The 15,822-nt window shown below is 47.3% G+C and overlaps 1 protein-coding gene across 2 annotated transcripts; it reads right to left on the bottom strand.

The window, feature by feature from the left end:
• Window positions 1-442: 442 nt before the first annotated feature.
• On the bottom strand, window positions 443-15,822 carry PPP1R3F (protein phosphatase 1 regulatory subunit 3F). Of its 2 annotated transcripts, none has more exons than XM_037062489.1 (4): window positions 14,782-15,822; window positions 5,251-5,306; window positions 4,641-4,723; window positions 443-2,216 (listed from the first exon to the last, which is right to left on the bottom strand). In XM_037062489.1, the coding sequence occupies exons 1-4, from the start codon at window positions 15,780-15,782 to the stop codon at window positions 924-926; spliced, it is 2,433 nt and encodes an 810-aa protein (XP_036918384.1). In that variant the 5' UTR covers window positions 15,783-15,822; the 3' UTR covers window positions 443-923. The 2 variants fall into 2 exon arrangements, with proteins under 2 accessions (XP_036918384.1, XP_036918385.1); XM_037062490.1 differs by having other exon boundaries at window positions 4,641-4,720.

Here is a 15,822-nt window from a genome sequence, read left to right as displayed (position 1 = left end):
CCTGGGTTGCAGGCCAGGTCCCGAGTAGGGGACACATGAGAGGCAACCACACATTGATGTTTCTCTCCCACTCCTTCTCCTTCCCTTCCCCCTCTCTAAAAATAAATAAATTAAATTAAATTAAATAAAACAAACTTTGTGGCTGATTCACAACCAATATCCCACATCCACAGCTGACCACATCCACCATTGCAACCACGTGTGACATAAAACCATTATGTGGCTACCACTCTTCCTCCCTCCTTGACAGAATGTAGAAATGATCAAAGGACCTGCCCCCCAGAGACAATTAGACCACATGTATTAGACCACAAGGTAAGTCAAGGACATACTGAAGCAGCAGCAGACATGACCACATCCCATGTCCCACTCCCCACTATAGTCTTCCCATATGATCATCCTGCACACTCATTCCTGACAGAACACTGCACAGCAAGACACATCATTTCTCATAGAGCTCTATTGTGGCATATAATAATAGGTACTCTATATAAATTAAATTAAAAATAAAGCTCCAGCAGGTTGCACAGGTTGGCTGTTAATAAATATATCTCTGGGTAATTGTGCCCCAAGACCAGCTCACGACCACTCTCCCTCATCCAGAGAATTATACAAAAATAAATACAGGCTCGGGGGTGGGGGCAGGGAGAAGGGAGGACATGCCCAGTTCCATTCTGAAAGTTGTCATTCCCATTATCCACCCATCCCCTGTTCCATTCCATTGGTATCACCACAGGAGCCCTGTGCTGACTGGAGAGCTCAGGGACAAGGAGGACTTTCTCCAATTGAGCATTCTCAGAAGCAAAGGACCCCCTCACTGTACAGGCCACACATGCCATCTGAACCCTCTGGGGTGGTACAGGGACTACCCCTCCCCAGACCCAAGAGGGGATGCTTGTTATTAATGGTCCCACAAGCAGCTCCTATGAGAACCAGGCCAGAGAGAGGCACAGCGCAAGCACCAGGAGGGACATACCACTGTTCAGAGCCACAGGGACCACCACCAGGCCAGCCAGGACCCCCAGAGTCTGGGTCAAGGGCCCCCAGAGCTGGGGAGGCAAAATACACACACATTCTGCGGGGACTGTTAGGGTAGGAGACCTCTTTGGGGACTCAAGGCTTGGGCCTGAACCCTCTTTATCCTGGGAGTTTACTTGGGGCCTGGCCATGCTGGAAGGACAGATTTCGGCCTCCGAGGTACCAAGGAGAGTGAGATTTTGCCCCTGCAAGGCTGGAACAGCTGGCTCCTTGCCAGATATAGGAATGAAGCTGTCTGCTTCCTCAGTGGTGAACTCCATTCCGGCTTCTGTCCCTCCCGGGAACCCTGTCACCCGAGATATCACCCTATTCATGTGCAAAGAGTCAGTGTCCTCGCACATTCCCTCCTCTAGAGCCCCAGTGAACTGACCCTCTGTACCTGGAACCACAGGGTTGTCACATCTGGAGCCCCCTGCCCATGGAAGCCATACATCTCCCATAGTGGCTACCATGGAATGGGCCCCAGAGAGAATTTCCAGAGGCGATTCCTTGGGGGTGTCCCCTTCTGGACTGGAGGGTATCATGGAGACCCCCTCTTCGCCCTCCCCCTCTTCATCAGGGTCCTCGGTGTCCTTGATGAGCTCTACACCACGCCCCAGCCGGGCATAGTGTAGTGTGATCTCCTCCGCCAGGGCACTGTTCAGGGCCCGCTCAGGGCCAGGCCACTTCAAGATCAGGTCTCGGTCCGTGAGTATGCCCAGGGGATGGCTGGGGGACACCCCTCCATCTGTGGAGCCCTCCCCGCTACTTCCTGCCCCACCTGCAGCCACAGCAGCCCGCAGGCGGCTCAGGTGGGACAAATAGAGCTGCTCCAGCTCCTGGTCAATGGTGTCCTCACCAAGCAGCTCCTCCAACCCACTCATGACCTCCAAACCCCCAGAGGGCTCATCCATAATAGCCCCTACCATGGGGTCCTTTCGGCCCCCTCCATTCTCACTTGATACTTCCCACGCAGCCTCCACCTGTTGCTGACTAGATTCCAGGAGAGGCCCAGCTGCCCCCTCACTTGCATCCGGGCCTGAGGCCTGGTCCCTGGGGGAGCCACCCATGCCACAGAGAAGGGAGGGAGGAATCCTCATGGCAGGTGGCTGGGGAACCTCTCTGAAAGCCACAGGTGGGTTTCTTCCGGGGATGTCACCTTCCTCTGGGGATTTGCCAGTCACTGTAACTTCAGAAACCTGGAGCCATGGGTAGGGGCAGGGTGCAGGAGGGGAGAGAAAGGGAAGAAAATGAAGTAGAGGAGGGAATGAAACAAGGATAGGTGGTGAGAACCGGTAACAGCCCACACCCAGCCCCATAGGTGCTTCCAGATTTCTTTCAAAACTCCTTAAAGAGCCTTCTGTAATTCTCTAAATTCCAAACACTATGTCATCTATATTGAAATAACAAAATCAGATGAAGTAAAGGGGGATTCCTCCAAATCATAAAGCTGACTGTCAGTAAATACTGTTGGTTGGCTTCCAAAACATATCTAAAATATCCACATGAATTTATGTATTTTTTCTTTTAAAAAAATTATTCCCTACCCTGGCTGGTGTAGCTCAGTGGATTGAGCTCGGGCTCTGAAGCAAAGGGTCGCTGGTTCAATCCCCAGTCAGGGCACATGCCTGGGTTGTGAGTCAGGTCCCCAGTGGGGGCCATATGAGAGGCAACCACACATTGATGGTTCTCTCCCTCTCTTTCTCTCTCCCTTCCCCTCTCTCTAAAAAATAAAAAATAAATAAAACCTTTAAAAATTTTAAATTAAAAAAAATTAAAAAATTATTCCCTAGCTCTGTCTTTTGACAAGGCCTAGAAACAATGACCAACCTAGCAGCAACAAGCACATCTGGTACCCGGATCTAAGTACCATTCTCCACTAAAAGGAACCAGGGCTCCTTAAATAAATGGCTGTTTCCAAGTTTGGAGCAAGTAAAGTACCAGATGAGTCTGGGACATACTGCCATACCAGAATATGAAGAAGTGTTCAAATAATGTTACAGGTATATGTAAAAAGGACTCTGGAGATGATCCAAATAAGCTTCCAGTGGCCAGAGGCAGTCCAACTTAAGCATCAAAAAATAAGGGCAATGGATTGCAACTCGTCAAATATGTTTAAAATTCATGGGTTAATAATGACATACAAAAACCAAAAATCCTTTATTTGGTCACCTTTGGAGAATTTTATTTACTCTGCAAACTGATAAACAAAAAGGGAAAATTAAGTATTTATATATCTTTTTCTATACAGACTATGTACCTTCAAGGTACACACTTCAAGGCAGCCAGACAATTGATGTGAGAAAGTTTTTCTTTAGAGAAGGATTGCAACTAATAAAGTGGAGATAAGAGAATGAACAGAATCAATGCTATTTAAATTAATAAATAGATTATATAATTTATTTAAATAGATTATACCTATTAATTTAATAAAATACCTTAATAAATTAAATGTAATAATAGATCAGAATAATTAAACTGAATTAATTAATAAAAATTTAAGTAAGAAATGTGTTTCCACATGGATGCAATCAGCCAAATGCAGACTGTGAAAAATTCAACAGAACAAACAAGCTTTCTTGAATAAGCAAATTGCAAGTGAGGGAGATTTAAAAATCTAAAATGATCTATCAACCAAATGCAATGTGTTGACATTGTTTGGGTCCTAAAAGACTTATGAGATAAGGAATTTGAACACTGAGCAAATATTTGATGGTGCTAAGGAATCACTGTTAATTTTCTGAAGTGTGATGATGGCACTGTTTTTTAAGACTTATTAATTGTATGAGACACAAACAGAAGCATTTATGGACTGGATAAGGTCTGGATTTTTTCTACAGTCTATTTCCCTCACAGCAGCCAGAGGGAGTCTGTTAAATCCTAAATCAAATTATGGCCCTTCCCAGCTCATGACCCCCTCGTGACTCCCTTGACACTCAGAGTAGAAACAGAAGTCTTCTCCATGGTCCATGAGGCCCTATACAATCGGTCCCTGTCATCTTTCCAACCTCACTTCCTCCTGCTCCCTCTCACTCATTGCTCCTTGCTGTTCCTCACACATATTAGCCATGGCATTGCTCCAGGACTTTGCACTTGCATGGGATGTTCTTACCCTAGTTATCTACATGGCTTACTCTCTCACTTTCTTCAGATCTTTGCTCAAATCTCACTTACCACTAAGGCCTTCCCTGACCACTCTAAAATCTAAAATTGCAAACTTGTCACATACATACCCTCCACGTTCTCTCCCACTCCCTCTCCTCCTCCCTCTCCCTTTTTTTCTTTAGCAGTCATCATCATCTAAAACACCATGTATTTTTCTGCTTTCTGTTATGTTATGGCTCTCTCCACTGAAATGTAAGGAAGTCTCTTGATGATAGCATTTTTAGCTGCTACTATATTCCTAGCATCCCTAACAGTACTTTGTTCAGAGCAAGCATTCAATACATATTTGGAAATGACATTAGGATAAGCCCAGGTAAATAACTGCATTCTATACTTCCACCTTAAAGTTCTGATTTAGGGGATCTCCCTCCAACTTAGGGTGGACCCAGAGCAAGTCAGCACCCACCAACCAGCCTCCCATCAGGATCTTAATACAGAGGCTGCCAGGTCCTGCTTACCTGAATTGTCATCTGTGGCCATGGACGGAGAGGGGTGGGGGCCACCAGGGGACCCGCTGACTCCTGGACATCAGGATGCTCTGCTGGAGAGAAGAGAAGGGCAGAATTGGGGTAAGGCAGGTATACAAGCAGGTCTGGTTTGCTTAAGAAAATTTGTTCTAGCCCTGGCTGGTATGGCTCAGTGGATCGAGTGCTGACCTGCAAACCACAGGGTTGCCGGTTTGGTTCCCAGTCAGGGCATATGCCTGGATGGCAAGCCAGGCCCCCAGTAGGGGGCGCACAAGAGGCAACCACACATTGATGTTTCTCTCTCTCTTCCACCCTTCCCCTCTCTCTAAAAATAAATAAATAAAATCTTTTTTAAAAAGAGGCAACCACACATTGATGTTTCTCTCCCTCTTTCTCCTTCCCATCCCCTCTGTCTAAAAATAAAATAAATAAAGTCTTAAAAAAAAAGAAAGAAAAGTTGTTCTAACCAATAGGCAGTTTTGCCTCTGAAGCCTTCTGTGACAGTCTAAGGCAGAGGTGCCTCTTAATTTGTATAGAAAGGAAAGGGGGAGGAAGAAATGGTAAATATAAGCTAAACTCCTACCACCTGCCAATTGCTTACCCACAGGAGGGGTATTATCATCCATGTTCTTCATCCTCAGCTCTTCCTCGTTAGGCCTGTGGGGCAGAGGAGAGAATGCATAGATCTGACACCCTGAGAAGCCAGTTCTTCCATCCACCAGCAACTTCTGAGCCTGACATCTGCTGTTTTCTCTTCCGCTACCTCCTTCTTTCTGTATTATAAAAGTCCTACATGCGCATTGTAAAAAAATTTACAAAATACAGGAAAGCATAAAGCAATAAAAAGTGACATTAGCCAGAGGCAACCACCATTACCATTTTGGAAATTTTCATTCCAGACATTCTATGAAAGCGTTTAGATTCTGCAGATATAATTTCACAGATGGTTTTGTCCATTTAACAGTAACAAGCACCATTATATACTTCTGTAAACATTTGAAATGGCTGCTTCTTACTCCTGTTATATAGACTCGCCATAAGGTAAGTAACCATCCCCATCCTACTGAGCAGCTAGGTTGTTTCCTCCGCTTCACTCTCAGAAAGCAGGCTTCAGCAGAAATCATTGGATATAGCTTTATGGACAACTTGGATTATTTCTTTAGGGTATCTTCCTGGCTATGGAGGAACCCATCTTTTCCAAAAAAGGGCAGATGAGGACCGTGGGGCTCAAGAAGCAGCAAAAGGGAGTAAGTGCCTGGAGAATGAGACAGAGGTCAGCAGAAAAGGAAGTAACCCAGGGTCATAGAGTCCTGGGTCCCATTACCAACCCTCCACCCATCGCCTGGCAAGGCACCTAACCTCCCTGAGCCTCACCCCCTCACCTTAAAACAGAGCACAGGGGATCCAGGATGAGCACACCAAGCACAGGGCAGTCAAGAGAAATGAGGACACCAAGCCAGACACCAGTGCCTGGCACAGATGAGAAGCTGAATCACCCGTAGATATTTGTTGGTCTTGATCCTCCTTCACCAGGCAAATCAAACCCCAAAGTCTGAGTGGCATAAGCCAAGTGTATTTCAGCAGTCCCTGCCAGGGATGCAGTCCCGAGGATCATGGGGAAATCACTGTTCTGATTCTCACCAATGAGTATCAAGTGCTTAGAGATTAAGGCAGTGAGGGAAACATTAGCTGAAATGTGCAGAGATCTGACGTGAGTTCAGGTAACTTGATGATGTTGACATTTCTGAAAATGGTTGCAATTTTTTTGAAAACACGTAATCACAATTACCTTTACAGAAACAGAATATCACAGTAGTTACTATGGTGTTAGGCACAGTGCTAAGTGTTCCACACACACTATTAATTAAATCCTCACAGCAACCCTGAGATAGGCACTTTTAATCCTCTGAAGTAGGCAGTGTTTTTTTAAAGATTTTATTTATTTATTTTTATAGAGAGGGGGAGGGAGGAAGAGAGGGAGTGAAAAAAATCAATCAGTTGCCTTGCCCACATTCCCCAAAGGGGGACCAAACCCACAACCTAGGCAAGCACCCCAATCAGGAATCGAACTTGTGACCTTTTGCTTTGTGGAATGACACCCAACCAACTGAGCCATACCAGTCAGGGCCCAAGTCGGCAGCATTATTATCATCTTAAGAATGATGAAATGGAAGCTAATTAAATGGCTCAAGGTCAGCAGCAAGGATCAAAACCCAAGCCTTCCTTCAAAGTCTGCTCTCAACCAACAAACTGCTGCTACTTGGATGAGGGAGACTGAGGTCTCACACTCCAACCCCATCTCCATTCCTTTCCAGGAGCAGATCGAGGGAGACAGCAATAATAGACAAGATCCCTGCCTCCTACTTCAAGTTTTTCTTTAGACCTGCTTTTTGCCCACATATTCATTCCCAGCTTCCCTGTCTTCATGGGACATGTGGCTAAGAAACCACCAGACACAGAAGCAGCTGCAAAAATTGCTTTTTATTAGCACCCTTGGGGAAGAAACTTGAACTGTGTACTTGGATCTAGAGTCTTGAAGCTCTGGAAGAAACCATGTCTTTCACCATGAACCAGGGCTCATTTGCCCCACCAGAGAGAGGTCTTTGGTTGACAATACTACAGGACCTGGAGTGGGTGACAGCAGAAGCCCAGCCATCAACTCCTGCCAATCGTGGATGAGAAAGATTTCAAAGCAAACCAGATTTGTACTGCACCAGTCCCCTCAGTGGCTCTAAAATACAGATCTTCAGATTTTTGGCCCAACACTTCTGCAAACTTCTTTGCTGGTGAAGTCTTTTATTTAAAAAAAAATGTCATCTTCCTAGATCTTCTACAGCAAAGCTCTTCAAGAAGACCCACAAAGAGACAGAAAGGCAGCCCTCCCTCCCAGGGGCAGGACTATGCAATGTGTCCCCTGCCATCTGGCCCAGAACTGATATACTTGACAACCAGGCTTTTAAAAGCCACTGCAGTGTCCTAGATGTATATGAAAGAGAAGGGGGTGGGGATTCAAGACAGAGCCGATCAGCAAGAAAAGAACTCCACAGTTCGGTTAAGAAAGGAGAAAGAAGTAAAACAAACACAAAACAAATCCTTCGGCCCCCAAAGTATCTCTTCCATAGCCAAGGAGGGTGAGAAGAGGGGCAACATCCAAATATCAGGTCAAGCAATTCAGCCAGCCCCAAGATCCATGAAGTCGGCAAAAATACACAGGTCACTCTCTAACTCTCAAGTCAGAGATGAAAACAAGAGGCAAAAGCACCCATTGTTCACCTCCTCCCCCAAGGGCCATTTTCATTGATACATCAAATCATTTGAAAACCTTCACATCTATCTTTCAAAGCAATACCCTTCCCTTTCTACAAATATAAAAAGTGAGGCTCAAGAAACCATGCCTCTACATTCACTAACTGTACACCACACTGAGAGTACCCAAAGAGGGCTTCATTTTGAAGACAGTGTTTGAAACTCTGAACTTAAAAAAAAGGAAAACTTAAATATCCTTAACTCTCTTTCATAGTAAACATTCAAGGGCAACTATGACTTTAATCAAAAGGAGGATGGTGAGAGAAATGGAGTACCAACGTATACTGACTCACTCATCAGTAACAGAGAAGAAGTGTTCTTAGAAAAATGGAGAGGGGAAAACATTAAGAACAAAACTGTACCCCAGTGTGCTTACTAATTTTTGAGAAGGAAACCTGCTCTTTTGGCTCCAGCCTCACAAATGCCACATGGTTATCTCCTCAAGGGCAATGGGCAATAGTGGGCTGGAACACATAGGCCTAGGGACATTTTGGACACAAATCCTTTAGTCGCTCCTGAGAACTAATCAAGATTATAGCCTAGAAGGGGCCTGCATGCCAGTCACCTGGGCATGAAAATTCTTCCTGCTGTCAGGAAATTCAATGGTCACTGACCTCAGGTGACACCCAGAGAAACCAGGGGGTAAGATTTCAGAAAGAAGCGCCATCAGCCCCAGCCTAGGCCAGCCAAAACAGAAAAAAGTAAATCTCCATCCACTCAGAGTAAGTGAGCGAGGGCTGTCAACCCCCATGGGAAAAGAGCAAAGCAGACTTTCAGAGCACTCCCATCACTGCCATCACCACCGCCCATGTCCTCTGTGAGCACCCCCAACACTCATGTTTTCAAAGAACTTGGCCAGCCCAAAGTGGGTCACACAATAAAACCCAACGGGAAAGTCAGCAGACCCCAGCTCTCGTGCAGTCAACCTGAAGATAAGGCTGACTATGGGGGCGGGGGAGACAGGTGGCTTCAGAATTCAGAAACCTGCCCTTTGATACTTGGAATCCCAGTTACCCTGAGCCATCTGCTTTCTGAAAAGCACAGCATTTGAAGGTGCCTGTGAAAGCCACCAAGTTATATGGGGCATTGCTCTGTCTTTCCCAGCTAGTCTGTGTCAGTGTCAATCTGGGACTTAGGGACAATCAAGCAGGGTGGAAGGAAGAGAGTTTATTGTGCCATGAGATTCTTTTACAGTGGTAACTTCATTCATTTGACCATGACCCAAAGTTAAATACATTGTACATCATAATCCAGCATACCCCATGCATGTGTGAACATATATTCATACTTAACTGAGAAACTTACCTTTACCACGTTGTGATGCACTGATTATTCCCTATGCTATTGATTGTTTGTTGGAATCCAGTAAATTAATTTCACATCTTAACCAAGGGTCATGACATGTAATTTTGAATAAACTTGGCTCTGCCATCTACCAGCTGTGTGACTTAAAACTCTCTATGTCTCAGTTTCTTCATCTGCAAAGAGGGAATAATAGTAATACCTACCTCAGAGAGCTAGACTGAGGAAATACAGGAAAATTGCCTATGAAGTGCTCAACAGTAATCCCCTCCACTTTCCCACTGAGGGAAACTGAGGCTCTGAAAAGGAAAGTAACTTGCCCAGCATTGCCCAGCTGGTAATACACATCACCTAACCTGATACAGCAGTTAAAAACTGGGCCACTAGAGCAGGACTGCCCCAGCACAGAACCTAGCTCTGCCACTTTCATACATGTGGCCTCGGTTGCACACCCTTAACCATGTTGCCCTACTAGTTTTCTGTGGAATAAAAGAGGATCACTTTTACTAAGTCCTCACTCTCCAGACAACTAAAGATCACCCCTGGCCCATCCTGTTTTGACTTTGATTATTCTGGTTTCCCCTAAGACTACCAACTTGGTAAGTAGGTTGGGTTCCCATCCATTCAGTACAGGTGCACCTAAAAAATCATTGAGGCCTTACAGTGCATCCGCCCAGTGACAGGTCCTGGAGACACAATGGTGAACAAATCAGACTAGGAAGCTTATAATTTACTGTAAAGGAAGACATAAAAAAAATACTCACACTCATTCTTTCAACAAACATTTATTGAGTACCTGTTAAGTGCCAGGCACCATGGCAGACCCTGCAAGAATACAGAGGTGAATAAAAGCAGACCATGTCCCTACCCCTCACGGAGCTTACAGTCTAGCAGGGCAGAGAGGGTCATCCAATAATCCCCTAATGAAGGTCTAACTACAAACTGAGGTCAGTGCCTTCTGAAAAGAAAAGAATGTCCTAGAACAAGGTGGCCCTGGCCCACACTACAGATCAGGCAGAGCTTAGGATGCTTAGAAGGAAAATAAGCAAGGGAGGGGTAGGGGAGTGAGAAGCTGTTCAGAACACTTTGCAGGAAGTAATGGATTCAATCTTGAACAAGAGGAGTTTGAGGCATCTTTGTAACATCAGCCAAGTGGAGACATTGAGTTTGAATATATGAGGCTAAAAGAAAAGGCCAGGAGAAAGAGGAGGACCTGGAGTTAAGAGGAAAAGCAGCAGAGTGTGGTCCCAAAGCAAGGGAATAAAGCATTTTAAATAGGAGTGCTCAGCCACTTCAACAAGAAAACCAAAAACCTGCCTATGAAATATGAGGTGCAGTGGGCTGAAGTAAATGGAAAAGCAAGTGTAGGCAACTCTTTAGAGGGGGGTCGGAAATGAAGGAGAGGATGATTAGGTGTTGGCCAGAAGTATGGACAGAGGTGGGATCAAAGCACAGATTTTTAAGGCATTAGAGATGCTGGCATGTATAAAGGCCAATAGAGGATCAGGTGAGGAGAGCAGTGAAAAGCTGCTAGGAAAGAAATAGAAACTGATTATGTCAGGTTTTGGAGGAAATGGAAGAGAATGGAACCTAGAACACGAGTGGAGGAATTGGCCTGAGGGAAGAAAAAGCTCCCTCCTACCCTGTAACACAAAGGAGAGAAATCAGTTTGAAGGCATGGGGTTTGCAAGTTGTGGGGAGTTCCACTCTTATGGCTTCTATTCGTTTTTTGTGTTTTTTGGGGGGGTATTTTTTTGAAGCAGGAAGTCTGAAGGTAAAGAACATTTGAAAGAAACACATCATGGAAGAGACAAGAATGGATCATAAAAATAGGACTGCTGGGCAGGGTGGAAAATAATCCTGAATTTGTGATGATGCCCATCTGCTCTACTACACAACATCCTCTAACAGGGCTTGTCTGCTTGGCTGATGGGTGCTGTGAAAAAACCCCAGCCTGAGGACGTCAGAATGAACAGGCTTCCCAGAAGAAGCACTCTTAGAACTGAAGGATCAAAACAAGGAGACTTCAATGGGCACAGGACCAATACTCCTGGTGACGAAAGTAGCATGGGCAAAGGCCCTGATGCAGGAAGGGGCAAGGATCCTTGGAAAGATCATGCTGATAGGAGCTCAGAAGGAAGAAGGAAGCATGAGATGAGACTAGCAGCCAGAAGACAGACTGGGCGAGAGGGAAGGAGGTGCCTGAAAGACATGCTGAGGCTTTCTTGGTCTTTGTTTTTAAGAATAGGATACCTCCTAAGGGTGCTAAACCAAGGCAGACCAGGAGGGCTCCCCCCCATACCGACCCTGGTACTTTGGACTTGGGGAACTTCAGTTTGCTGAGGAAAAAAAGAGATAAACCAGTCTATCTCACACCAGAATGTTGAAAGGATTAGATGACACTTTGCATGCAAACAGCCAAGTGCCTAGACATCTTCCAGGTCTCAAATGACAAGCCCTCTGTACCTGTCCCTTTCCACCCAGTTCCACCACAAGCCCTCTGACACCTAGGTGCCAGTCTGCATCTTTACCCTTGTATGAACCTAGGATTGTGCCCAGCACATAGTAGGCCCTCAATAAATGCTTGCTGATGGATCATCTCTAAGCCAAGGGTTATCAAAAGCCTGGTCAAGCAACTCAGGGAATGCAGCCATTTCAGTTTCTGAGCTGTATCCCGATGGCTACCATCAACTTCTCCCGTGTTTCCCTGTGGCTGCACCTGGTGCACAGTGGGCCTACAGCCATCACTTCCTGAATGGGAAGACCTCTGTGCCAGGACTCCAGCAGGTTAAGGCTATCTTCTGAGATCCTCCACCATTTCCAAGAGGACTGAGTCTCAGGGGGAAGCTGTTCTTCAACAGCGCTCCAACTCATTGGCAGCACACAGGTTTTAAAACAATAATAAGTTGAAATGTACTCACCAAGAAAGCCACCGACCTACAAAGAAAATCTTATCGCTGATCTTGCAATGAGCACCAACCTCCCTTTGCAAGAGCTGAGATCAAAAGATAAAGAAGCTATCAAAAAGCCATCTGCCCACTTAAAATAATATCACAAGTCATGTTAGGAACCACAGACCTGGGGCCAGATACCAAAACAATTGTCTGAACGGGCTGTTTCAATTTCTCCTTAAAACCACCCATGTATTTTAAAAGAAAAACACCCTCTCCACCCACCTTGGCCCTGCGAGCTTTTGATTTCTCTGTTCCCTTCTTTTCACACTCTAAAATGACCAAAGTCCATTACCAAACTGTTTCGTCTTACAGACAGAAATTCCACAACACCCAGCTGGGATGACGACTTGAGAAAAGGTAATCCTGGGACACTGGAACAGCTCAATATCTTGGATCTGGGTGGTGGTCACACAAGGACAAAGATATGTAAAAATCCACTGAGCCCTACACTTAAAATCAGTACACTTTATGTAGCTATCCCTCAATAAAGAAAAACAAACAAACAAAAAAACCCAGAAGAGCAAAGCATAACATGCCAAGAACACCAGGAGCAAAATGCACAATTTGCCCTGAATCCTACCAGGCCTTCAAAAGGAACCATTTAAAAAAAATTTGCCCCTGGTCCCATCACTCACGAGCTGAGTAAAACTAAACAAACTGACTTACCTCTCTGACCTACCTCTTTCCCCCTCTATTACACGGGCATAGCCATAGTACCTACAGCACACAGCATGCACAGCAGCAGGACACGAGAGAACGGACTTGAAGCTCTTAGCAGATATTAGTACATGCTGGCCACTGTTATCTTTTGCAGCTACCATCAAGCTTCAGTTACCTTGCCAATGCTTGCTGCGTCCAATCCAGCCAAAGTGACTGTCATTCTCCTTTAGCAGGTGAGAATACTGAGGCAAGGACACACAGCTGGTGACAGGCAGAGCAGAGTTTGGGAGGAGAATCCAAGGAACTGTATGTGTGATTAAGTACTGACACTAGCTCACCCCTATATGGCACTACTATGAGCCAAGCTAGGTTCTTTTACTCATCTCCTGTGAAGAAGATATAATTATTTGTTTTACAGATGAGGGTACTGAGACACAATGCAGTTGGCCAAAGTTACAAGGCCAATATAGAGGGCATATCTGGGATTTGAACCCAAGTACTATAGATCCAGAATCTATACTCTTAATTAACGCTGTAAGGAAAGCCATGCTGCTTACCCCCTTAGACTAAGCTCCAGGTTACTATGGGTCTCACAGGTTGGTAAGGGGGTGCTTGCCTGCTTGCTCAAGTACCCAGGCACATCTGCTGACCAACTGAGCTAGATCGTCCTGAACAACTCACAGCCCAATGCCTTGCCAGGACCACAAACATCGTGCAGCCAGAGGCTACTGAGCAAGTATATACAAGGTCCAAAAAGCACTTTCCCACTCCCATTTCCAGTCCTCCTATTACCAGCGAAATGTATGTATTTCCCACACATGCATGAATCTACTTATCCCAGACTAGACTTAGTTGACTCCCAAAAGAATCAGGCCTATCTGGTATAACTTGAACTCAAAGCTTGATAGAGAATACCTAGAATCTTGTCTCAGAACCTTTTGGGGTTAACTGGCTCTTTTTACCAGGTGGCATGGCAAAACCAAAGGACAAGAGCTTCAAGTCCAGGCCCATCTGATTCTGCCTCTGCCATAACCAATGCCTCACATTTCGAGGATGGGCTCAACCACTCATCTCATCAAGAAGCCTCAGACTAGATTAGAGCATAACAGTGAAGAGGGTGCACAGGCTTCAAGGTTAGTCATGGCCGAATTGAAATGTCAGGCACCATCACATTTCTCTCTCTGGAGCCCTGGTTTCACGCTGTCAAATCGGGGTCAGATTCCCTGCCCCAGTAACTAGCAAGGTCCCTCATCCACACTACCATGTCTCAGCAGTTCTCTACATTCCATCGCACGGCCTACCATTCACACCAAGCTCATTCCCACCTCAGGACCTTTGCACTTGCTGTTCTGCCTATAACATCCTTGCTCCCATGTGTGCATAAGTGCTCTTCATCATTCAGGACTCAGTTTAAATGGCACCTCCTCAGAAAAGTCCTCCTCCCTTTCCTTTTCTACAAACTCTCTTCCTCCACATCTGTGGATAATTCTTAACATCATACAGGACTCACCTCCTCAAAAGCCCTCCATGAATACCCTAAGATAGATATTCCCTCCCAAACTTTCTCCCCTTACTCAATTTTACCTTCCTCTCAGCAGTTAACCTTATCCCTGTATTTCTTATCTGCTTTTTTTCCCCAACTGTCTCCCATAGGAACCTGTAAGATCCTTGAGGTCAGGAAAGATGTCTTGTTCAGGGATTTACAGTGGAATTCAATAAATGAATGAATAAAACCCCAGTAATACAGAGCCTAGCACATGTATGGCCTCTCATCACTCTTTGACTGACTGGCTGAATGTGCCCTCCTCCCTGTCCTGGAGAGCAGGACCAAGGGGTTCCTGGGTCAGGATGTTTGTCTGCCATCCTGGACACAGCCCTGAGTTGGCGGAGGTGGCGCTGGCAGACATTACCTGCGCCTCACGGGCTTCATGCAGCTCTTCAGCTGCCTGACCTCAGCCTCCACGGGACCCTGGGACTCGGGCTGTGGCTCCAGCTGCGGCAGCTGCTGCTGCTGGGGCAGCCCTTCAGCATCAGAGGGTGTGGGAGCGGGTGCGATCCGGAGCAGGACTGTGTAGTTGCGGCCGTGGTTGTTGGCCCAGAAAGTGCCCTCGGGCGTCTCATAGCGCACCACGAAGTCCAGGCGCGCCCCATCACCCGCACCCTCAGCAAAGGGCAGCTGGAAGGCAAAGCGGTCGGTGCTGCCACCATCGTCGGGCGAGGATGCAGACACCTGGCCAGAGACCAGGCCAAGGCCCGAATCCAGGATGGGATCTCCTGTTCCTGGTCCTCCCGCTCCTGGCCCCGGCGGGCTGCGCGGGACGTAGCGCGCTGGGTGGTCGCAGAAGGATGCCCAGCCGTCGTGTGAGGCCCGCACGTGCACCGCCTTCTCGAAGGAGCGGTTCAGCACGCGCACCAACCCGCGCAGCACAGGTGGGCGCCCCCCCGGCACCCACACCCCGGCAACCCCGGGGACCGCTCCGGGAGGCGGCAGCAGCGCCTCCAGCTCCACCATGACGCGCCCCAAGCGCTCCAGACGGCCCGGTGCGGGCGGCAGCGAAAATGTGGGCACCAAGTAAAAACCCCCGCCAGCGGGGACGGGGCACAGCGGTGAGAGCTCGGGGCAAGCCTCCTCTTCCTCCTCCCCTTCATCCCCATCCTCGCCATCGTCGTCCTCGTCAACCCCTCCGCCATCGCCATCTTGCCCGGCCACCGCCGCCATCTTGCCCGCCCCAGGCCCGCCCCACGGCCGGTAGCGGCGCAGCTGCGCCAGCGGCAACCCCAGGGCCTCATCGGCGAACAGCACCCTCCGCGGGGCCACCGCTGCCTCGACAGAGGTGCGGGGCTCGCCCGCGGCCGGCGAGGGGGGCGCAGGAGGCCGCAGCGGGGGCTCCACAGGGGCCGTACGCGCCATATCGGCGGCGGCGGCGGCACCGACGGCACCGGCGGCGGTA

Source organism: Sturnira hondurensis, unplaced genomic scaffold, assembly GCF_014824575.4.
Source record: "Sturnira hondurensis isolate 20B ecotype Veracruz unplaced genomic scaffold, ASM1482457v3 Scaffold0013994, whole genome shotgun sequence".
NCBI classification, from domain to species: Eukaryota; Metazoa; Chordata; class Mammalia; order Chiroptera; family Phyllostomidae; genus Sturnira; species Sturnira hondurensis.
The sequence above is the reverse complement of the archived record's forward strand: the minus strand, read 5'-3'. Positions and strand labels throughout refer to the sequence as shown.